Below are 25,365 nucleotides of genomic sequence, written 5' to 3'. Positions count from 1 at the left end.
CCTATCAATGGTCATTGGTGTTTTGACAGGGCACTGTCCCATGGGTATCCATGCGGTACGTCTCAATATACTGGAAACTCCATCCTGCTGTAGCTGTAAGGAGGATGGTGAGGTGGAATCACCAAATGACTTTATGCTTGATTGCCCAGCTTTTGCCAGAACTAGGCGAAAGTACTTCGGTCGCGATTCACTTGATCTCCCGAGGATTTGTCCAAAGTTGAGATCGGTATCATTCGGAGCTTTATCGCTGCTACCAAAGGATTCTCTAGGTAGCTATATCTACGTCACCGTTATTTTACTGTATGTTGTACCTTCAGGTTGTCCAAGTGAGCTTCCCTTATTAGGGCGGCTACCACCTAACCTAACCTAACCTACCTTATATATTTGTAAAAGCTTTGGCATCCGAGTCCTTCACAGGTCGGCTATGATTAACTTTGTTGAAAAGTTTTCTTAAGTTTAATGCGTAACCAAGTTAGGGTATAGCAGATTTTGAACAGACATCCGTAAAATCACCAAACAACCGAGTGTGATTTCAACTGGACTCGAACAAGGAGTTGAAACAATAGGTCGAGGAGTGAAATATTTAGACTCATGGCCACAAATACTTAACTCTTTACGTTGGGAATGAAAATCCCCTAATAATATGTGTGTAGAAACTGCGGTCAAGGAGGTTTCAAAGAGATAGTCATACATTTGCCATTTCCCTTGTGGGTGTCCAGCCTTAGTGAACAACAGGTACTGAAATTTGGGCAGTTTTATGATGCTTAACCTAAGGGCAGTACCAAATCGTCCATATAGAACTTCTCATATTTTTTTCATATTTCATATCTTTATTAAGTCAAATGGTAACAACCTTACTGACTAGATTACAGGTTAACTTAGTACTATTTTAACAATTTTAATGTGAGGTTTACTGAGATAAGTAATAAGACTCAATGCGTGCCTTAAACAGAGACCTTGGCATGGCTAAGTCCAGATCAAAGCTTCTGGACAGCCTATTAATTTCTACAAGACCTTTTAGAAGAAACTGAAGTAATTCAAACACAGCTCTTCAACGCGGAATGTACTGGGAACCGGAGGAGTTAGGGATATTGAAAGTCCACTGCCCAAGTAGTTCTGAACAGTCAATGGCATCGGATATTATGACTAAAATAAACAATACCTTTTTGAACAAAACGCCTAACTTCAAGTGGCAAGACATTGACAAGCATGTATCTAGCATTGTAGGATGGCAGAGAATTAACAAAGTGTAGAGGTTGTAGAGGAAATCCTATGAACTTCGGCTGAATTCTTTCAATTCTTAAAGAGTGTGAAAAGTATATCGGATTCCAGATGAACGCACTAAGGCATTGTATAGGATTTTCCTGGCATATGGCCTCAAGAAAGCTAAGTTGGTATAAGCCTTTGGTATGAAAAAGTTTACATGATTACCAAAAGTAAAAGCTGAGTCAAAAATTACGCCAAGATCGCGAAACTCATTAACTGGCGCAAGAGTTACATTTGAAATCGAATACAAGAAAAAAACACATTCATAGAATTAGTATACGTTATGTGACAGCATTTACTAATATTGAGTTGCAGATTATTTTGAAAGGCCCAATTATTAATAGCATTCAGATCCTTTTACAGACGCAATGCATCAGAAGTACAGGAGATCCTCCGGAAGAGTTTTAAGTCGTCAGCATAAAGCAAATAAATAGAATTTTTTTATGCATGAGGCAACATCATTAATAAACATTAAGAACAAAATAGGACCAAGCTTCTACCTTGTGGAGCACCCGAGGTTGCTGAGAATTCATAAGGCTTAGTTTTCTCGATTTCAACAAAAACTACAATAAAAATTGTTTATCAAATATCGGGCTCCAGGAGAAGGTATGCGCTACTTGGGCATGATCTTTGCGGTAGCCTCCACAGCAACAAGCAGCATAGCTTTAAGGGGCTTTTAGTTCCATAATTCACTCACTGCTCTCAAACAGTGTTTCATTCATAACAGGGCAGAACCATACAAGGTGGCAGCATGGTGACATACCTACATACAAGTTCCATGTACTTTTTTTGGTAATTGTGCAGTTTAGAGGCCCCACCCTAAAATTGGGCCTTTTTTTTGAGTGAGGTATCAAAAGACGCGTATTCACGTCTAGATCAAGAATCCGAAAGCGGAAGTTAACTTTTTTACCCGTTCAAAAGATATTAACGAAAAACCGAAAAAGACCCGCGGGTACTTCCGAAACCGGGGGTGGAATCCATAGTATTTTTGCGCAGAACACCTTTCTGCGTTGGGCTACGCTATGCCAAGTCCGGTGTGTGGTATAACCGTGGCAACCGCCACGGTGATGCACAATTTTTTTGTGGGTACAAACACAACAACAACCACATGAAAATCGCCAACTTCAACTGCAAATATCTCCGGACAGAGATAAAATCACTCGAAAATATTGGCCCAACTTTAGGGGGGGCCCCTAAACTGCACTACTGCCCTTTTTTTTGTAAATTCGATGGGCTAATGTCAAAATCGTACTGCGCCGGAAGTTGATGTATCAAATCAAATAAAAAAAAAGTTTATAATCACCTGTCCCATGCTGCCACCTTGTATAGTTCCGCCATGATTCATAAGTTTTAAATATGTCACAGATGCCTAGAAATGGAACGTTTTTTTTTATTGTTTGAAAGACAGAGTCAAAATATATTTACATACATATTTCAAAAGCTGTAAAACAGAAAACCGCTTCAAATATTCAAAACAAGTCCCAGCTTGGAATTTTTCGATGAGTCAAAGCGTTTATGTAGAAATTTTTTATATACCATTACATAATATGGTGGAGCTTTTGCAAATGTTACATGTCATTTACAGTTCCTACAAAATAAGTGAGTGCAGTTGGACCGAAGCATTGTGATGTGCTATTTCTTTATTTCTATATATGAACATCCTCTTATAGCCAATACTAAACTTCATGTCTTTCGTCTGCTTACAGGTCAAATGCTCATGAAATGGCTGGTCTCATCCTTACAACAGTCTGGCAATAATCTCAACGAACAAGACTTGAATAATCTAACAATGCAGTATTGTAATAATTTAATAAATGTGGGCGTTTTGAAGCAAATTTCTGAGGAAACGGATATTAAAAACTTCAGTGTGAGTACTTTAATAGAATAAGTGTGCAACGACTCGGGCGAGTCAAGTCTATGTATTTCTATTAAGTCTAGAAAATTTTCGTACCAAAAATAAACATGAAGGAACTTTAATTGCGGCAGAGTTTACACAAAGTTTTAAAGTTGGAAATGGTTGTAAGAAATTGCAAACTCAAAATAAGATATCAAATGAATCTTAATTCAACTAGGATAGGATGTTATATACCCAGCTAACATAATATTGTTGGTCAGAATTTTTTGCAGTTTCCTAAAAGCTCCGCTTAATGTAAGGGCAATGGATCCAGGCTACTCCTTTTCTTGTTGTTGTGTAGGGAGGCAGACCTTTGCCGGATATTGATCCGGTACTATGTAGGACATTATAGATCGACTGCATCGGAAACGATTGTTTAACCCCTGAACCTTAAGATGTGTGAATTTTAGTCGATTCTTGCGACAGACAGACATGCTTTAGCACGGAGTTATTATCAGCCCCTTAACTCGCTGGGGATACATGCTTCCCCTTTTAGCCAACTTTAGACTGACCTGGGGTATATATGAAAAAAGGGAGTCACCTCTGTTGTTCATATTGTCCACTCCCCACAATTAGTGCAATTAGTGATACTATTCGTATCCACGCCTGTGACTAGTCGGCCTTTACATCCCCCGGATCTAAGAGCCTCTGAAACTATGTGTGAGGTGTGTAGCAGTGGCTCTTTTTCCGTATCGATGACTACCACTGCCACGTTTTGAATGCTGACAGAGAGCATGCATTAGCTTAGGTATTTCGTTAGCACGACCGCAGCTTCACTTTTCCCTCTCGTGTTCGTGTAGTAAACGCGAATCCAACCTGAGTCCATTTACTTTTCTTTCAAGAATAGGACCATGCTCATATATCAGCGCAATATCGTATGAAAGCTTCACTAGTCCAGAGGAGCTCGTTTATCGTCACTTTACTATGTTGCAAGTTCTTCTATAAGACTAGTAAGATTATTGGGTTGCTTATCCCTCTCTAATATCTCCGTCATTCGATTTTCCTGATCTCTTTCTACCTCAACTCTGTAAAACTTATTATGATTTTTGCCCTTAGTGCTTTTCTTCAATCCCCCAAACTCTGGATACAACACAGTTTCTGCCATCTTAATACTATTTAATTCATATTTTTTGTGGGTCGTGATACGTGAAATATTTTTCAGTCTCGTGTCGATGTATTCTGGTTCTGTCGTCGCAATAAGTTCAGTGCGTCGAATGCCTTCATGACACATGGGATCCCTAAGTTTGCCGTTGGTATCATGGGGATCAGCGTTCACCCCACGAATCGTTAGCGACTTGCTTATCTAAGTTATTGTTGCACCTTATTCCCACTACCCCTACGAATGAAAAAGTGGCATCACATTACGTAGATTCCTTTCTACACATCTCTTTTTGTGTGGATTTCTGTTTAAAGGGATATATTCACATTCTTGGGGGCAAGCGAAATACGGCATTAGCTCCCTTTAGAATTACCGAGTAGCGTGGAGTAGCCTTTTTACCTTTCTTTGGGTTATCAGCTATTACCATTATTTCCCTTCTCTTTCTGCTTTGCAGCTTTCGAGGTACATATTTCCTCGCGAGCTTGCTATCATGGCTGTTGGCGAGCTTGTCTCACTGTCCTGGGACTTTAGCATTTTTCCTCCTCCAGCCGCCTTTTACAAGTAGGCTTATTCCTCTTCCACCTCTGCCAGGTCCATGGCCCCACAATCAGCAATACTTTTTTCTATATCTTTCACTTTTTAACTTCACCTTTTTGTCATAGATCGCTCCATTACCGTGACCCTAGTTATATTGGGTTAAGAAAGCGCGCTTACACTCCACACTCGTTCACGGCGACAGCTTTGTTGGTTATGCATACCCTCGGTTGAATCCAGATCGGTTCATGTACGCTCAGCAGAGGGAGCTTGTTGGTATACGACTTCGTCGAAGCAACGGTGGAATAGCAGAGTTACCTATGCAAAGTCCCGTAAGAGCTCTGACTACGGGTTTGTCCAAAAAGACATTGAGACTACTCCTTCATTCCGGTTTCCCCACAATAATTTCGTTGCACTAGTAGTGTAAACCTCGATTTTGCTCAGGAGTTAGCCCAGGAGCTGTCCGCCTCCGAACCTTTATTGCTCAACCGCAAATGCATTTCCTTCAATATGGCCGTACCCGAAGTTTGGCAAAGGGAGACATTGAAGTGCCCTTTAAACGTTGGAGTATGTTGATGCACAATGGCAACTGGGTATAGCAAAACACACACTTTTCTCACCCCGTGCCAGAAAAAAATTAAAAATTGATATCCCAACGTTCAGTGACTTTTTCCATGGAGCACTTAAGGCGCCAATTTGACCAAAAAAAATTCATCTCTTTAAAAATTAAAAAACTTATAAACTCCTTCAGAATGAGTGGGGCTAAAATTCACAAGACAAAAAGCAAAGCGAAACAAACAAACAAACAAAATAATTCTTTGCTTAAGCAGAAATGCAACTAAACTTTTTGGAGTACTTTTGAGTGAGTTGCTAAGGTGCGGCTACCAGCCACCGATGTGAGTTGCTTGCCTTCGAGAGTCATCCATAACAGGGATTGCAAATACTTGTTATTGGTCGAAATTTTACCCAAAAAAGTAGTAGGTAGTGAATGAGAAGTACGGCAAAAGTCTTTTTATTACACGGACTATAGACAAATGGGCTGATTTATAGTTTTTGAGTTTTTGATTTCGATACCAAAATAAATGCAACTTTTCAAATTAATTTGTATCACTCAGAAAATTTTTGCTATTTTTTGAGTTTTTTTTTAAATCATTGAGAAAATAATAAATATTGTAACGAATTTACTTGCAGTTCCTCTTATTTGCAACCTTCAACTAACGTTCGTATCGCTAAACTGTTGAATAAATAACTCCAATATTTAGTAATGCAAAATGGCCTTTATTAAAGTAAGTCACAATAACACTGATAATTCACAACCAATAGCTTGCTTAAATGAAACTGATTTTCAAAATAATACTGCTATTGCTCGCTAGATAGCGTCTAAAATCTAATTGATTGTCGCGGTCTACTCTTGCTACCTTTTATACTCTCTGATTTCCTCGCTCGCATCTTCTAGGCGCTTCCATTTTCAGTATCTATTAGCTGGCCATCAGCTATAAAATTTCTCAGCTGTAACTACAGATTCACGATTTTATAGCTTCTCTCATGGCATACTTTCGGGAGTATCTCAGATATATGCATGTGGTTGTGCGTTGCTTCTCCGCTGCGTGTACGTACATATGTGTAGACCTAATGATTGATTCGTTTATGTAGATACAAGTGACTGTCTGCTTTATTGTTGTTGTGACTTCATTTACTGAGTATCAGACTAGGGATGTGAGTATTACTTAGTGTCACTAATATTCGTCACAATATTTTTCGAGTCTATTAAATCAGAATAAAAAATTTTTTTAGTTTTTTATTTCATTTAGAAAAAATAGTAATTTACTGAGCTTTTTCTTTCGCTTGGAAAACAAATTAATTTATTTAAATCTTTTATTTTTTTTTTAAGTTTTTTATTATACTGAGAAAATAATAGTCGTTTTTGGAGTTTTATATTTCACTCCGAATATGATATATTTTTCTGTTTTTTATTTCATTGAGAAAAAAATTGTCTGAGTTTTTGCTTCGCTCGGAAAAGAAAATTTTTTATTTGGATCTTCATTTCAATTGGGAAATTATATATTTTTCGTTTAACTTGTCATTACTATTAGAAAATAATTGTAGTTTTTTGAGTTTTTTTATTTCAATCAGAAACTGAGGTATTTTTTTAGTATTTTATTTCTCCTAGGTTAGGTTAGGTTGAACTGGCCGGTCCATGAGGACCTCACATAGACTGAATAAGTCCGTAGTGTTACCAGAAGTTTGTTTTAACGACCAAACTGAAAAGCGCTATCAAAAACCAGGACCTATGTTATAAAATAACTCCGTCCTCTTGGCAAATTCTAGAAGCTTCCTAGGATTTAAGCCACTTGCTGCTTCTAGATCTAACAGCTGTATCACTCCTAATAGCTGGAATCTTAGCCTCGAAAGCGCAGGGCAAGAGCACAGAACGTGCTCGATCGTTTCCTCCTCCAGCCCGCACTACCTACATCTGCTATCACTGACCAAGCCTAATTTAAAGGCACGTGACGCCAGAAGACAGTGTCCAGTCAGAATACCCGTCATGAGTATACAGTACTGTCTTTTTAATGATAGAAGCTTGGTCGATCATGTGCAACTCTCGCCTTCGCTTTATTTCGCCCAGTCTAATTGGGACGTCTACGGTGCAAGCTTCAAGGGATGCGCCCTTTTTAGCTAGTTCATCCGCTTTTTCATTCCCATCTATTCCCATATGCCCTGGGACCCAATATAGATGTATGCAAGTTAACACGATTGCAGCTTGGGATGTTTTCCTCCAGGGTTTCTACTGCTTTGGTTACGGCTACTATTTCCGCTTGGGAAACGCTACAGTAATCCGGTAGCCTGTAGGATCTGTTTATTTCCGGATCAGCACAGTATACCGCAGACCCTACTCCTTCCACTACTTTGGAACCATCTGTGTACACATGTATCGCCTCGTCCGCCCTTTGAGCACCCTTGTGCAGATAGGGAATCATGTAGTCTGTTCGTTTTGTGATTGATGGCGCTATACTACTATGGCCGTATGGTCGGCGCTCAAGCTGCCCCGAGGCACCGAGCCTGGTTGCAGTTGTTAACGCTATGTTCTTTGCTACCAGGTCTACTGGTGGAATGTGCAGAATGGCATACAGTGCAGCTGTCGGGGTTTTTTCAGGGCTCCCGTAATGCTAAGCATTGATAGTCTGCATTCCCCTCTAATTTTTTTAGGTAGGTTCCTTTTTGTGTGGCTTCCACCAAACGAGACCTCCATAGCATAGGATAGGGCTTACAATCGCTGTAAAAACCCAATGAGAAAGAGAGTGCGATAAGCCCCACATACACCCCAGCATTCTTTTACTTGCATAAAGTGCCGTTGAAGCCTTCTTCACCCTCTCCTCCACGTTGAGCTTCCATGCCAGCTTACTGCATAGGATTATTCCTAGATACTTTGTGCAAGGTTTCTCCTGTAGGGTCACCCCTCCTAACGTAGGCCTGGCCCAATTTGAGACCCTGTACCTCTTTGTAAACAAGACCATATCCGCCTTATCTGCGTTGACTTTCAACCCGACATTTGATACCCAGGTATGAATATCCCGAAGCGCCCTTTCCATCAAAGAGCTAATCGTTGGAAGGCACTTTCCACTTATGACAATTGCAACGTCATCGGCGTAAGCCGTAAGTTTTACGGGTCCCTCGTCAAATCGCCTGTGCAGTTGGTTGATGACCAGCGTCCACAGCAGATGTGATAGCACCTCTCCCTGCGGCGTTCCCCTGTCCACTGATTTCGTGGCCTCGTACAATCCACATTGTGATGTTGTCTTCCTGCAATTTAATATGCAGCCGATCCATCTGGTTAAGGCTGAATGTACTTTAATGTAATTAAGACCATCCATAATTGCCCATTTAGAAACATTATTGAAAGCCCCGGCAATGTCCAAGAAGACTTCTAGAGCATATTCCTTATATTCCAGGGATTTCTCTATGCTTATTACCACCCTATACAATGCGGTGTCTACCGACTTGCCTTTGGTGTACGCATGTTGTGTTGGACTTTATGTACACATCTATCAGCCTCTCAAAGGTTTTGAGCAGAAATGATGTTAAGCTGATGGGTCTATAGTCTTTGGGATACACGTGACCGATCTTCTCCGCCTTTGGTAGGAAAGCCACACGAGCAGTTCTCCAAGAGTGCGGTACATGATTCAGCCTTATGCACCCACCGAATATTATTTTAAGCCATTCCACGACCGCCATACTTCAGACTTGTAGCATGGCCGGGAATATACCATCTCGGCCCGGCGATTTAAAATTAGAAAACGTCTTCACTGCCCATTCGATCTTGATATCTGTCACCAAGCCCGGCACTACCCGCTTCGTGATCGAAGTGTGAGTGATGTCTGCTGGCCCTTCTGAACCGTCTGCCGATGGGAAATGTGTGTCGAAAAGCACCTCAAGGGATTCCCCACTATTACGTTACCATTCCCCGTTCTCTTTCTTTATTAGTCGTTGGACTATGCTTCCCCTTGCTAGGACTTTTTTCAATCGTGCTGTTTCGCTGGAGCACTCTATGTCCTTACAGAAACTTTTCCATGAGATTCTCTTAGCCCTGGAAATTTCACGCTTGTAAATCCTCGGTAGATCCCTGTATTCGCCTTGACATGCTTCGCTTTCCGCGTTCTTTGCTAGCTTAAACATTTCTTTTACCTGTCTTCCTAGAAGACTCAGCTCATTGCTCCACCATGGCGGCTTTGCTTTTCCTCTGAATCTTCTTAGAGGGCAAGCTTTGTTATATGCAGTCAATGTCCTTGAAGTCCTTGTTAGGAATTCATTGTACTCCTCCAGTTCTTCCACATTGGCAACCTCTTTGGGTTGTCCCAGTTTCGTTTCTACCTGTTTCTGGAATTTAGTCCTGTTTGTTGAGCTAGGGTTTCTAAAGGTTCCTCCCTTCTCTACCCTCTTGAGGGGGATGCTGGAGCTGATATACGGATTTTCGGAGAAGGATGGTCTATCAAGAACCATCCAATCATACCTTGATATATCACGTTCGGAGCTCAATGTAATATCCAGAACATTGCTGGATGTTGGACCAATGTATGTAGGGACATTTCCGCTGTTGGCTATCTGCAAATTGGTTTGCAGGATGTAATAAAATAGAGATTCGCCTCTCTCGTTCGTATCTGCTCCTCCCCAGGCATTGTGGTGCGCATTTGCGTCCGCGCCTATGACCAGCCGCCCTTCGCACTCCATCGGTGGAACCTCCGCAGCATGGGCCATTTCTCTAAGAAAATATTATTAATTTATTAATCTCTTTATTTCACTCAGAAAATAATAGTTATTTTTTATTTTTAGTTTTTTATTTCACTCAGAAATTGCCAATTTTTTTAGTTTTATATCAAAGCCGGTCAAAAGTTGCACATTTTGCAATTTGAGTTCGTATTTTCACACCAACACTAACGATGTGTGATCACGATCGTTTGCTTTCGCTTGTCACTCACTAAAATCAACAGTGAATGCAAAAGGAAAAGTCCATGCTACTTTTTGGGCACATAACAAAAACTATATGCTGCAATGTTAAAGTGACTTTTAATACGTTTTAGTTAGTATTATAAAGTTCCTTTGAACATACATATTAATATTGACAATTTAAATATTAATAATTGATAATAATTAATTAATTATTAATAAATATTAACAATTTAGTATAAGTAATTTTTTATACGTTCTAGTTAGTTTTATTAATTTTTGTAAATTTTTTTATTTGAATATAAATTTCTATCTTTACATTTACTTTGTTTTATAGTTCTTTCTTAATGAAGAAGTGAATTTTTTTAAGTAAATTTTACATTGAAGAAACACCATACCTTCTTTTATAAAAAAGTTGTATCTGGCTAGCTCGACCTCCGCGTTCTTAGTTATACGAATATAAGTAAATATAGTCAGGATTAGCTTGAAATCAAATAACCAAAGTCCTTTTTAATTTCAAACTTCACAGTCCACATTTTCTTGTAGGACACTGTGGGGAGTTGTTACTCAATATTTACACACACTTATGCGATTGTTTTAGTATTTGTGTGGCCGGCTCTGTTTTATATTTTATTTAGAATGGTTATTTTTGAGTTTTTTACTTCACTTATAAAATAACGGTTATTTTTTGAAAACTATAGTCACATTTGAGTTTTTTAATCCACTTCAAAAATGGGGTAATCTTTTCAGTTTTTCATTTCATTTACCAGTCTTTTTTAAATGTCTTCCTTGACTTAGAAAATAATGGACGTTTTTGAGTCTTTTTTTTTTGCTCAAAAAACAGTAGTCATTTTTGAGTTTTCTTTTGCACTCAGAAAGTAGTAGTAATTTTTGGGATTTTTTAATTCACTTGGAATATAACGTAATCTTTTGAGATCGGTATTTCATTTCGAAATCTATAATAATTTAGTGAGTTTTTTATTTTATTTATAATTTTTTTTTTTTAATAAAGGAAGTAATATCAAATTTTTTCAGTTCTTAATGCACTTGGAAAATGGCGTAATCTTTTGAATTTTGTATTTCACTCAAAAAATTAAAGCAATTTTTTGTTTAATTTAGAAAATAATATGCACCTAGTCAAGTTTTAAGTTTTTATTTCACCTAGAAAACGGTAGTAATTTTTTGTTTTTTATATACATATGTAACTCAGAAATTTACAGTTACAGTTTAAGTTTTTTATGTCGCTCGAAAACTATTAGATATTTTTTGAGCGTTTTCATTCACTCAGTATATAGTAGTTTTTTTGAGTTTGTTTTTTGTTCAGTTAAGTTAAAAAAAGTTATTTTTGTAGTCCTTTTTCGCTCAGAAAATAATATATATTTTTGCAGTTTTTTGATAGCTCAAAAAATATGTAAACTATTTAAAAAAAAAATAGTTTTCTATTTCCAAGATCCTTTTTTTCGATATGCAAATATCTGTATTTGAGAGGCTGGTTTCATTAATTTATTACGCGAAGAAATTTACCTATGAAAATAAAAGATTTTGAGCAAAATAAAAAACGTATAAAAATAACTGTTATTTCCAGACCAAAATAAAAAAACTCGAAAAATAAAAAGTTAAAAAAATAATTATAAAAAGGCGATTTCTATAATAAAACTTAAAACCGTTACATTCCCTGATCCATGCACATTTCGACTATTGCTTCGCTTCTTCAATTGAAGTCGCCGAACAGAATTGTGACAGCTAAGCTTGCATAGAAGGAAATATGGCGTAGTAGTAGGAATCCACGTGGCATGGGGAAACGGAAATGGTCACAACGGATATGAAAGGATTGACATAGCTACGCGCACAACTGTTGTTGGCACTTTTGTTGTCATCAAGTGTCATTAGCAACTGCGCACAGTTTCAAGTGTCAATTTTTTTCTGCGCGCTCTCTTTACTCGTTTCAATCTTCACTTTTTTTTTGTATGCATTTTTTCGCTGTGTATTTACTGTCTAATTTTTTTCGTTTCTTTTAATTTTTTTTTTTTAGCCGTATTGCTGTTGAGTATTTCACTTTATAGCGATTTTTTATGCAAATTCAATGAGTTCAACGTTGCATAAACACATTCAATCCCTTACTGCTTGAAACCTTTCAAGTTTATGCTGCAGCGCTGCCAAATATTTAGTAAAGATTTTCTGTGCGCAGCTTCTTAACTTCTACATATTTCTATGCTGACTGCTTAGAACAGACTCTTCCCTTTAGAACAAATACATATTCATTGACTTGACTTTCGGGTGAAAATTTGCAATGTCCATTATGTGTTAAACCTCAAAAGATTTCTTGAAAATTTTTACTTTTTTCTTTTACTTTATTTCTCCTTCTTTTTCGTTATCCTTTAACATAATATGCTCTTTGGTGGCCTTACTTCCTGTGTCCATCAAATTAACGCAATTCTTAGACTCAATTGCCAGACAGCGTAAATTATGAACTGTACAGTAAATAATTTGAGACTGACAGCTTTATGAAAGGACAATTATGAAAATATCTTTCAAATTTTTTCTTACACCCATTACAAGTGAATTCGCCTTGAATTTGGAGAAAAAAATTTGTTATGCAAGCATGTACTATTTCCTATTACCCTACTTTCGAAGAAGAGGAGAGTTTAGACCCCAGTGAGGCTAAACCAGCGCGTTTGCCTAATGAAACGCAAGATATCGTTTGGGTTTATAGATTCAAGCTCCGCAAGGCACCCAAAAGAGTGTCTGTAGAGGCATTGGTACCTGGTTTTTGACAGTGCGGGACAGTGGCACAGATAGTGCTCAACGCTTTCTATCTCCTCCTCGTCCCTACAGCTGCGGCAGAAGTCATTTGTCTGCAGGCCCATATAGGCACCGTGAGTGCCCATGAGACAGTGACCTGTAAGAAGGCCCACTAGTGGGCTTATAGAGATACGGTTTAATAATATCACCGATCGCGATCTCTTTTCATCCAACTTAGGCCAGATTTGCTTGGATATACTACATGTAGGTTCCCTCGCCCATCTGGCGTTTGCCTGATCCGTGAAAAGAGATCGCAGGTGGTATTTGCAAGTGTTTAGAGGAGGGCTGGCCCAATCCGCGGAGGTTATTGTTTGCAAGTTGGTGCCTTCCCTAGCTAGCTCATCCGCAGCGCAGTTTCCTGAGATGTCACAGTGGTCAGGAACCCATATTATGCTTAGGTTGCAATTTTCAGCTAGTTTGTTGAGGGTTTCTCTGCACTTCAATGCCACTAGTGACGAGGTGTTACTGCATTGCAGGGATTTTATTGCAGCTTGGCTGTCAGAGAAAATTGAAATAGAATTGGTTACCTGCAGGTTAGCCAGATAGCGGGCTGCTTCCCAGATAGCTATGAGTTCAGCCTGAAAAATACTGCAGTGATCAGGTAGGCGAAAGCTCTCGCTTAGATTGAGCTTCTCCGAGAATATCCCGCTGCCGACTCTGTTGTTTAGTTTAGAGCCATCTGTAAAAACGGAGATTTCGTGTGATCCCGGCTCTACGCCGTTTGCCCACTCGTTCCTCTCTGGGATTCTTGTGGAAAATTTGTTGTCCCAGGAAGGGGGCGATGTTGTATGATCCAATTTCAGGAAGGTTTCAGGGACTTGCTTCAGGATCCGGGTGTGACCAAACCTGCAATCCCTCCAGGGTTCGATAGCGTTGAGCCTCGCCGCGTTGCAGGAGGCACAGTATCTGCCATATAGATCAGTTGGGAGAAGGAATAATATGGTTTCAAGAGCTTTGGTGGGAGTGGAGGGAAGGGCACCGCTGGTGAGCATTGCCGCCATCCTCTGCACTCTCGTTACTTTACTCCTGTTAGATTCGATATCGAGTGCCGTTCACCATACGGTGACGGCGTAGAAGAGTATGGGTCTCACCACTGCCGTATAGATCCAATGGACTTTGCGTGGCTGGAGACCCCACCTTTTTCCGATTGCCGACTTACAAGCGTAGAGAGCCATTGTGGCTTTCCTGGATCGTTCCTCCACATTTCGCTTCCAGTCAAGCTTCCTGTCTAGAATAACTCCGAGATATTTAACCTCGGTAGAGAGTTTGATTTCCTTCCCGTTTAGGGATGGGAGGGTAAATTCCGGTATACTGCGTTTGCGGGTAAAAAGCACCATCTCAGTTTTTTCACTGCTGATGCTGAGTCCGCATTTCATAGACCATGTGTTTGTTAGATTAAGAGCATTTTGCAGGAGTTCGCCAAGCACCGGAAGGTGTTTGCCGGTAACTGTCAAGGCTATGTTGTCGGCATATGCAATGACTTGGCATCCGGTGGGCCGTAGTATAGATAACAGAGCGTTCACCGTCAGGTTCCATAGTAGAGGAGAAAGAACGCCCCCCTGGGGGGTTCCTCTGTTGGTATACCTTATTAACGATGAGCTGCCCAGCTCAGAGATAATGATTCTCTTGTTTAGAAGGAGCTCGACGAACTTCATAAGAGGCTCTTCCACCCCTAAAGAACGTAGAGATTTTGTGACCGCTGCTGGGAGAACGTTGTTGAAGGCTCCTTCTATGTCGAGAAAGATACCCAGCGTAAATTCTTTAAAGGCAAGACCCTTCTCTATCTTAGTAGTGATAGCATGTAGAGCTGTCTCTACGGATTTGCCCTTAGAGTAGGCGTGTTGGTTGTTGGAGATGAGTGCCTTATTTGCCGATCGTCTAATGTAGGCGTCCAGCAATCGTTCTAGAACTTTTAGGAGGAAGGAGGTCAGACTTATTGGTCTGAAATCCTTTGGACTGTTGCCCGATATCCTGCCTCCTTTGGGTATGAAGACTACCTTTGCCTTGGTCCATTCCGTGGGGATATAGACCAGGTTGAGGCAAGCCTTGTAGATTTTAGCTAGCAGCGGGCTTATAACATCGCTTGCAGCTTGCAATTCAGCGGAAAATATTCCATCCGTTCCCGGAGATTTGAAGGGTTTAAAGGACTTGATTGCCCAGATAACTCCTTTTTCACTTACAATGTGGTCCAGGGGTTGAAATGGCCCTGGGTTAGATTGCGTGTTTAAGATGTATGGTTGAGATCTGCAGCCCGGAAAGTGAGTGCTGATCAGGGTTTCGAGAATTTCCGTACTAGAAGTGGCCCATTCTCCGCTCGTTGTGCGAATGCAGCTTGGAGGTATGGGGTTTTTGGAGAGAACCTTTCGTAGGCGATTGGCCTCTGAGACTTCTTCGATGTCATTAGTGAAGTTCTTCCAGGAGTCCCTTTTGGCCTTCTGGATTAACTTCTTAAAAGATTTTAAGGCGTCCCTATAATGGGACCAGATTCCCGTGCGCTTAGCCTCGTTAAAGAGTTTTCTGCTGTTTTTCCTCTGCTCGGAGATTTCTTGGTTCCACCAATAGGGTTTCTTCTTTCCCCTCACCTTAATCTCCGGGCAGGCTACTGTGAAGGCAGCGTTACAAGATTTGGTGATAAGATCTACTGCTTCTTCTATTTTTGACGATGAGTCTAGCTCACCGAGAGAAGCAAATGTTGTGTCTAAAGGAGGCGCTTCATCAGTTGTTAGCGGTAGGCTCGGCCTACCGTGAGAAGCGTTCTTTAGGAGAGTAGAGGATAGGACTTTTTTATAAAGGCTCCAGTCCGTACGTCTCCTATTCCTGTAAGCCACCCTAGGCGGTGTACGCAAGAGCAGAGTGAAAATGATATACATATGATCAGAGTAGGAGTTTTCGTTGGAAACTCTCCAATTTTTGACAAGGTCAGAGAATGCCCCAGAAACTAGAGTAACATCTAGAACCTCCTTCCTATTTGAGGTGATGAAAGTTGGTTTGTCTCCAGAGTTGCATATACTTAGATTGTTACTTATAATAGAATCAAAAAGAGACTCACCCCTACTGTTAATGTCAGTAGAGCCCCAAGCAGTGTGATGTGCATTGGCATCGGCCCCAATTATTATCGGGAACCCTTTACTGTGGGCCTCCCGTACCGCTTTGCAGAGCCGGTCCTGCACAGAAGTTGGGCGATCGTGCGATAGATGTGCGGACATCAGCCAGATTGTTTGCCCCTGTAGCTCGAGGCTAATACAGGTAAAGTCCTCGTCGCTAAAAAGAGATAGTAAAATAAATACTAGATTTTTCTTTACTAGAATACAAGATCTGATTCTACCTGTCAAGGGCGGTGTCACCAGCCGGTAGTCCTTAGAAAAGAGTCCACAGACCTTGCTGCCAACGACCCAAGGTTCCTGGACTAGAACGACGTCCTCATACGTAGTGCTGAGGCGTAATATAAGGGCAGCCGAGGCTGCCTTAGAATGGTGCAGGTTTATCTGTAGTACCTGCGCGCCCGTTACGATTCGTTTGTGGCATCGACGTCCATCCTCTGCTGATCCGCATCGTCGGATGCCTCCTCTACGATAGTATCGTCGAATTCGGCATCCGACGGGTCGGATTCCAGCAAAAGCTGCTCGTCCATTCCCGTAAAGAACTGGCCCGCAAACTCAGATACCGAGAGTGTATCGCTTTCGGCATCCGGAGTGCTGCGTGCCAGTTCGATATCGGCCCCATGTCCACTCAAGGTGTTGCATGGGTCCGTGAGATTCAATGTGGCGATTGCGGGTTCGCTCGAGGCGGTATCCCCGATCACCAGATCCTCCGGAGCGGTGGCGGTCCCTTCCGCAGTGCCATGGGCAGCAGATCCACTCGGGGTGTTTCTGTCTGACCCCTCGCCTTGCGGTACAGGCTCACCCTCGTCCGGTGTTTCCTCCTTCGCACCATCCCGTCGAATTTTCAACGTGATGGAGTAGAAGCCGTAGCTTAATACTCCACCACATTCGTCAAGCCAAGGGAGAGAAGCCTCGTTTATGATGAAACCAACATAACGCTGCTTCGCCCTTGTCTCGCCGACCCGGACTATCCTCCAATCGCTCGAAGGTAGCCCCGGATTCGACTCCGCGATGGTATCAAGGATCTCGCCAGGATCCGCTATGCCGTCTGGGACCCAGGCCCAGGCTCTCGGTCTGTTCGGAATTTCTTCCATACCGACCGCATCCAACCTGGCCCCAGGCCACAGCTGTCCCAGCGAAGCTATGGCGAGTTTGTAGAGCTTGCACGAGCGCTCATCGGCGCAGGAAACAAGCTTGACCCTACCCTGGACCAGCCGGCATCACGGATAGTGGGAGCCGGCCCCGGATGCTTGGTCATGATGTCCTTAAAGATCTTGAGAAGGCCGTTAAGGACATCCTTCCAGTTATCCGGGGTCATGTTCCCGTCCGGGTGACCGCGGTTCAAAACCGCCAGCGTAAAGTTGGCCTTAGCCGCCTCGCTGAAGGTTTTGGTCAGGGCAGGGGGAGTAGAGGCCGAAGGCCGGTGCCTTTTGGGATCGCTCGAGGCATTTCCCATAGACCTTTGCCTCTTAAGGGCCGGCATCTTCGGGTCAGAAGTATTTTTGGTGGCAGAAGAGGAAGGGGTGGGGTTGTTGCTCTTCTTGGCAGCAATAATCTTCCTGGCCCAGGCCAGAGAACTTTTTTGCTCTGCCGTCAACTTGTCGCTGGGAGAGTTGCCAAGTTTCTCAACGATTTTGACGGCATTGCGAATGTTCCGCTGGTTGCGGACCGAAGTCGGGATTCGCTTAATTGCCTTGGAACCCTCAAGGGGTTCAGCCGGCTTGCGAGGTAACTTTGCAGCGGTGGAGGCAGTTCTTTTGTCCGTGGAGGATTTAGTGCTGTTACCAGCCACCTGCTGACAAGAGGTGCCCGGTACGGGCGTGGGACGGGCCTCCTGTGCTTGCTCAGTCGGACGTTGCTTTCCCTCTTTGGGGCTAGCTTTGCCGGCTGCTGCGGAATTGGACTTGTCCTCAAGGGGTTTAGTTCTTCCGCTAGCTTGCACAGTTGGCCGAAGATTTTTTTGTTGCCGTGAAGGCCTGGTCGGCGCCGTCGGTGCGGTTCCCGACGAATTGTGGACTTTTTTAATGCCTAGTCCAAGGGCGGCATCTTTACCCGTGCAGGGATCCGAGGCCAGGTTTTTGTTATTCATTAATATATCTTGTTCTTTAGCTGCCTACTAAGGTGAGACCGTTCGGCAGCCTGAAGTTAAAGGGATAGGGGAAACAATGCGGTCGACTGCGGTAGAGCCCCATACCGCAGCAGGTCGCCGTTACTCCCGGAGGTGGACCGGTATCCGGGAGGCTCCGTAAGAATACAGTCGGATGCCCCTGACTGCAAACCATCCAATGGGCACGGAATCGCATAACACTCTGGATTAGGGGTGGACCACCTTTTCAACTGGGCGTGGTCCAGTTCCCACCTTGAGGCCACGTTTAAAAACCATTTCCATATGCCTAAGCTATTAAGGAGCTGGGGCACAAATGGAGATGATTCCTAAACTTAGCTAGCACTCCCCTGGAAGGGGAAACTGTTGTGCATATTACCAGCCGGCACCCTCTGGGAGGGTTCAGCCCAAGGATTTGCGCCAGCCTCACAATTTTCAGTAGCTGTGACGATGTTGATAGCGCAAAAAACTAGCTTTCATTGCAATGGCATATCTTTAAGAAGGGGAAAAGAGGAGTCATTGGTGCCGTTTGTCGTATCGCTGTAATCGTAATCTTAACGTAACCCTATACGATACATTGTTATCGATTAATGGTGCCTTAACCTAAAAATCGTGAAAATTTCATAAAAATGAAGAAAACGCAAAAATTACAAACATATTCCACAAAACATAAGTCTCTTAGTCATAACGTATCCAAAACAATGAATAAAATCTACAAAAAGTTATTAAATTCACCAACTCAAATATTTTTAGGTTATGGATATGGCGAGAAACCAAAAACCAATTGGTTGGCTACGATACGGTTACGACCTTAGCGTTACGATATGGCACCAATAATCGATTACATTGATTCCCATAAGGTTGGTAGAATCAGCTGTTATAAGGTCACCGATACGGTTACCGATAACGCACCAATGTCTGCAGCTTAACAAGCGGAAATATCCAGAGTTGCCACTCTATGAACATGCATACATACGAGGGATGTAATATATGCCGATTGATTAGGATTTCCGGTTGATTTAGACTTCCGATTCGGGAATCGGATTGATTTATTTTTCCCGTACAATCCATCATAGCGGCCGCCGCTCCCCATACCACACCGAAAATCCTGGGTTCATGCCCCGGGCAAAGCAAAAATTTTAGAAACAAATTTTTTCAATTAGAAGAAAATTTGTCTAAGCGGGGTCACTCCGAGTGTATTTCTGCTATGAAAAGCTCTCAGTGAAAACATATCTGCCTTGCAGATGCCGTTCGGAGTTTGTATAAAACAAGTAGGACCCGTCCCGCCAATTCGAAGGAATAATTAAAAAGACCGACGACGCAAATTGGAAGAGAAGCTCGGCCTTAAATCTCTTCGAAGGTTATCGCGCCTTTCATTTATTTTTTTTAGTCCATCAATTTTTTTCCAGTTTACTGCCTCCTTGGACTGATGAGTATGTCGCAGCCTCCTACGTCGGAAAACTCCGCACCGTCTGAGTCCGCAAACGCCTAGATTTTTGCACCCACGCAGATGAAATCAGTTTTGGAAACGGTTAATGGGATAATGTACAGGGATTCAACCGCATATCACCATCTGAAAGGATGAGACTTGAAAAAATCGTTTGTTTGATTTATGGTATAGGGTGGTACTTACCCTTGCAAACACATATTTCACCAAATCAAATTTTGAAGAAAACATATTTTTTTTTATGTACAATATCAACTTAAAAATCAAACCCATATATGCTATATGTCCATAGTTAACATTGCAGCTAAATCTTAATGACAAATATAAAAACTTTACTGGACATCAACACCATTAAACATTACACAAAGTTGTAAATAATTAATATGTTATTGAATTGTGTATTGTGCCAACTTTACCAATTCAATCCAATACTCAAACGTGCTTAACTTCTTAACCAAGTACATTTTAGCTAACATCTGTCTATTGCTAATTTGCCTCCGTCTACTTAGGGTGCATTCTTTGCTAACTTAATCGATTAGTGAGTCAACAAAGTGAATAAATCACATGACAGGTGACTTCACGGCAATTTAGTCTGTAGAAATAATTACGAATACGTGTTACATGAATATTTCAACGGACAGTCAGTCTCCTTTATCATTGCTCAGCATCACGTAATGGCAATAAAAGAATATTCCTAGATTGGAAAGTACGGGCATGTCTTAATGAAACAAGTGTTACAAAAGGATAAAGAGTGAAAGAAAAAACAAACGTGAAATGAAAATACGTGATGAAATTCAATTTTGTTCTTGTTCGTAAAGGATTTGGGTCGACAGTATATTAAATATCGTTAATAGCCATGATAAGTTCCATTAGCTCATTATGTAAATTTACATGATGATTTTGGGTGTTAAAAGGATTCAAAAGCTTTCTTTGATATATGCCGTTTGCATCACGGCAAGGATTATACATATATCTTCCTGGTGAAATTTCCCTTAACTATTCCAGGCACCATCCCATCTTCTCTTGATATTGACAATGATTGATTATGAGGTATGAATGAAGACTTTTGTTCGTCGAGATAGGACTTTACTTCCTAATTCCCTACTCAGTGCAAAGTATCAATAGTTTGCAGAAATAAGTTTCCTTTTGATTTCTAAACTAACATTGTTTCCTTTATTTATGCTGGTACAGAGATAGGCGAAGGCCTTCATCCTACGATTTCGGCATTATATACATTAACAGTGAAATGGCTTTAATGACAGCAAGTACTTCAGCTTGCCCACGATCACAGTAAGAAGCACACCTTTCTGATAAGGTCCAAAAAGTTTGCTGACTTTTGACTCTTAAATAGGTATGTGATAATAAGGAGGTTGACTCCACGGGCATTGCCTTCGGTGGTATGTTGTGAGTGGAAAATGTGCTTCAAAAGCTCGATTATATCGCCATAACAAAGACTGATCTTAGTGAGCCGCATGCAATAAAAAATAATAATCGAAGTTCGAGGATTTGTGTAGCGGAACCCTTCCAAACGGTTGTTAGCGGAATTTTTAGCTTCTCCAACCCAATTATTAAGCTCAAGTAATCATGGCAGATCCTGTTTATTTAGCATACGGGCCTCTGGCGGTCTCAAGTTCGTCATGAGAGGAGGGGGTTGGATCACATAGAAGGCTTAACGTGGTCATATAAAATCGTCCCGCGATGGTCGGGCTAGCCTCTTAAAATAAAAAAAAAAATAGATAAATATAAGGCGCGATAACCTACGAGAGTCTGTGTTGAGTCTGACTTAAATTGATCCGGAAGGTTCCACAAAATAGCACCATTAAGAGGCTAGCCAGCGTGGTGTGATGGTAGGGTGCTCCGCCTACCACACCGTATGCCCTGGGTTCACACCCCGGGCAAAGCAATATTAAAATTTTAGAAATAAGGTTTTTCAATTAGAAGAAAATGTTTCTAAGCGGGGTCGCCCCTCGGCAGTGTTTGGCAAGCGCTCCGGGTGTATTTCTGCCATGAAAAGCTCTCAGTGAAAACTCATCTGCCTTGCAGATGCCGTTCGGAGTCGGCATAAAACATGTAGGTCCAGTCCGGCCAATTTGTAGGGAAAAGCAAGAGGAGCACGAGGCAAATTGGAAGAGAAGCTCGGCCTTAGATCTCTTCGGAGGTTATCGCGACTTACATTTATTGTTTTTTTTGTAATATCTTGGTATATCTGCTTCTTGCCAAACCTGCCATTCCATATGACAATCTTTCTAACTGCGGCGAAGAGAATCAACTTCAGCCCGAAGGCTGAGTTTTCCAACTGTGGCACAAAATATGCCATGCCTTTTCATGGCGAGGGCAGCCATGGTATGTATTTTTTAAAATTCCCGTTAAAAAAAAATCTTTATTCATATCGATCGAATCGTCCATTGGTTGGTAGGTGCAAATAACTGTTATATTTATAAATCTCGCATTGATTGAATCTTGGTGAGTTGCTCGTTCACAGCTGAGAGCAAGAGGCCGTGGCACTGCTACGACAACAACAACAGCAGTACTTGGTTGCGAAGTCTCTTTTCTATCACAAAACCAACACCTTGGCTCCGACTTGCGCTTTCTTCCTTGTATCCACTACGGTAGGCGTCACAAGCCCTTATTGTCCGCATGCCTTTCCCCCATCCTTGACTCTTCCTGCATAACAGTACTACTAACCTCTGCCCTCAAAAGTTCATCAACCAGCTTACAACGCATAACACAAGGATCCAGACATTCCAGGTACATGGTCTCAAATAAAAGTTCTTTAAAAGTTTGCCGTTTGAAGCTTGTTTCTACGTCTTTTCGGAGGTGTGATATAAGCTCAACGGCCGTAACTTCAATTGACCTCATGACCACTTGAAATGGCTACAAAGTCAATGTTCATAACGTCAAAAGTCCAAGTGGTCACAATTTCAACTATATTGACATTGTGACCATTCTGCTTTTCCGTAATGGTCACAAAGTCAACACGTTTTTTTCTAGTGTCCATTAGGTAAATTATTTTGCTACGCACCTCGACGTATTAAAGTATTACAACTGACCATTGACCTTATATCACTCCACAATTGGATCCGGAGTCTTCGGACTCAAAGCCAAGATATCGACACCTCTGGAAACATATCGGAGCATTTTTCAAGTGGAGGTTTTCGCCATAAGTCAGTGCGCAGACCTGAACCTCCAGCGCGAATACTCCAATGAAACAATCGTCATACTCAGTGACAGCCAGACCGCCCTCAAGGCGATTTCGGTATTCGAAATAAAGTCAGCACTGCTCCTTAAGTGCGTTGAAAAGCTAAACCAACTAGGAGCACACAACGAACTACTGTTGGCCTTAGTTCCTGGCTACAGGGGAGTTGAGGGTAATAAGTAGGTGAACAGCCTGGCCAGAGAGGCAGCAACGACACGATCCATCGGTCCCTAGCCGTTCCTACCAGTAGGCCCGCAGGAATTTAGAGGGCATTTATTAATAGAAGAAAGGGAAAAGAGGTAAGAACACTGGCGCAATATTCCAGGCCTGAGACAATCTAAGTTACTGTTAGGGGGTTACAGCACAACTCGATATAGAGCATTAATAGGCCTCTCTAAAGATAACCTAAGAATCCTAACAGCTATTTTTACAGGGCACTGTAGACAGAACAGCCACATGTAGAAGCTGGGCATAATATCGAACAACACATGCCGATTTTGTGATCGATCAGCGGAGACGGCGGATCATATCTTCCTGGAATGTGGCGCAATCTCAAGATGCAGGGCTATGTTTATGGGCTCACCACGGCCAGAGCATTCTCACATTAAATCCCTCAAGGTGAACTACTAGGGTTCATCAGAGATGTCGGCTTGGGTGAGGTGCTGTGAAGGAGATGAGGGCACAATAGACCAACGGTCGCAGTGCGATCCTCGATTAAATATCTATCTATCCATCTATATCACTCCACCGTCTTCTCCATTGACCTAATATCACCCCACCGTCTTTTCCATTGTAGGGACTTCCCTATATACAAACCGGTACGGGATTTTGGATTTTAGTCGCTTTTACGACAGGCATGCCTTGCCTTTTTAACTGCTACTTCGTTTTTGGCTTTGCTTTTTATTATTTTTGTCTGGACAGCGTGGAATATTCAATCCTTGCCCCGTCCATGGAATTTGGCGCAAGGGAGGAAATAAACCAGCGTCATACTTCCCTTGACTAGCCTTGAGCTCACTTAAAAAACAGGAATCAAATTGGCTGTATTTAAATTCAACCCTAAAAAATCTGAACCTCAACAACATTGTAATTAAGCTTTTTTAAACGCTACTTAAAGGCTTGTTCAGCACTTTGCACCTCATACGAACACCATTTCATACATACACACGCATACACACGTACATGTGCGCATATTTATACACGGATACAAATGTATGAATATGCTTAATTTTAGGCACTACACCCTATCCCTCCCCCCCCCCCCCCCTAATAAACCAAACAAACACTTTTACTTATTAACCACCCAAAGCCACTAAACACTTTTGCAAAAAAAACTCTGGAAAACTTACACTTGCACATGTTTGACGCTTAGCGTTTATAAAAATGCAAATCAGCGTTTGAGGGTTAAAAAACTGAATGAACGAAAGAAAGAAAAAAAATGAACACAAACGTAGCTTTAATCGCATTTCACACTATTTGTGAAGAGTGTTTACATACTGTTGATAATTTGCACTTTGCAAACAAGAGGGGTGCACACACATAATATGCACATATACATACATATGTGCAAACATATGAATGCAAGTGTGATTTTTGTATATGTATGTATTAGGCCGGGTCGATTTGTGGGGAGGCAAAAAAATCGCCCATTGCTCTGTGAAAATCATATTCTAGGGATCAAAATAAGAAACTTTGCCGAAGGAACCATACCTCTAAAACGAATTCTGATGTCCCCCCCCCCGTCGCAGGAGCAAATTTTGAAAAATCCCACTTTGAAATGCCTATGTTTTTTCTTTTTGGATTTTATTTTTCTCTTTAGAAATTTATTTAATCAGAACATACGTAAATGAAAAAATTAATTTAACTTAGTAATAGAAAAGAAATTAAAAAAAATTATTAGAAATTAGCGTTTTTACAACCCCCTTTTAAAACCAAGGCATCACTGTGATGCATATGCATGTCGTAAAATTGCTTGTGTTGTTTTTTTAAGCCACCACAAGACACAGCAGGTAGAATTGAAATTGCCCCTACCCAAAAGTTCGACCCAAAGGGGGGGACATCAGAATTCGTTTTAGAGTTATGATTCATTCGGCATAGTTTCTTATTTTGATCCCTAGAATACGATTTTCACAGAGCAATGAGCGATTTTTAAATCGACCCGCCCTAGTAGGTATGTATGCCTGTTTCTCAAGAGTTCAATTCCAAGTGTCGTAGTGTGAAACCTAAATCGCGCCACAAAAAGGATAAGGCGGTAAACAAACAAGCACGATTTGGATACGTATGTGTGTGTGTGTGTGTGTGTGTGTTTAACACATACATGAAGACGAGGCAAAAATGGCGATTTCTATTAACAAATCTGTAATTGGTAAGAGAGTTACACATGTCAAAGATGAAGATATGCACTTTAACACAAACATTAGGCGGTATAAAAGAAACAAAAGTTCACCGTTGACCGCTTGAACGAAATAATTTATTTTAGAGTC

The 25,365-nt window shown here is 41.5% G+C and overlaps 1 protein-coding gene across 12 annotated transcripts in view; it reads left to right on the top strand.

Moving 5' to 3' along the window:
• Positions 1-25,365, top strand: part of capu (cappuccino) — a 219,331-nt gene that overhangs the window by 165,346 nt on the left and 28,620 nt on the right. For all 12 annotated transcript variants that reach the window (XM_067767177.1, XM_067767180.1, XM_067767188.1 and 9 more), the window contains one exon: positions 2,973-3,133. In XM_067767177.1, coding sequence (XP_067623278.1) covers positions 2,973-3,133 — 161 coding nt within the window. The remainder of the gene's footprint in view (positions 1-2,972; positions 3,134-25,365) is intronic.

This window comes from Eurosta solidaginis, chromosome 2, assembly GCF_040869045.1.
Source record: "Eurosta solidaginis isolate ZX-2024a chromosome 2, ASM4086904v1, whole genome shotgun sequence".
In the NCBI taxonomy this organism is placed as follows: Eukaryota; Metazoa; Arthropoda; class Insecta; order Diptera; family Tephritidae; genus Eurosta; species Eurosta solidaginis.
This window is presented reverse-complemented; position numbering and strand designations above follow the sequence as displayed.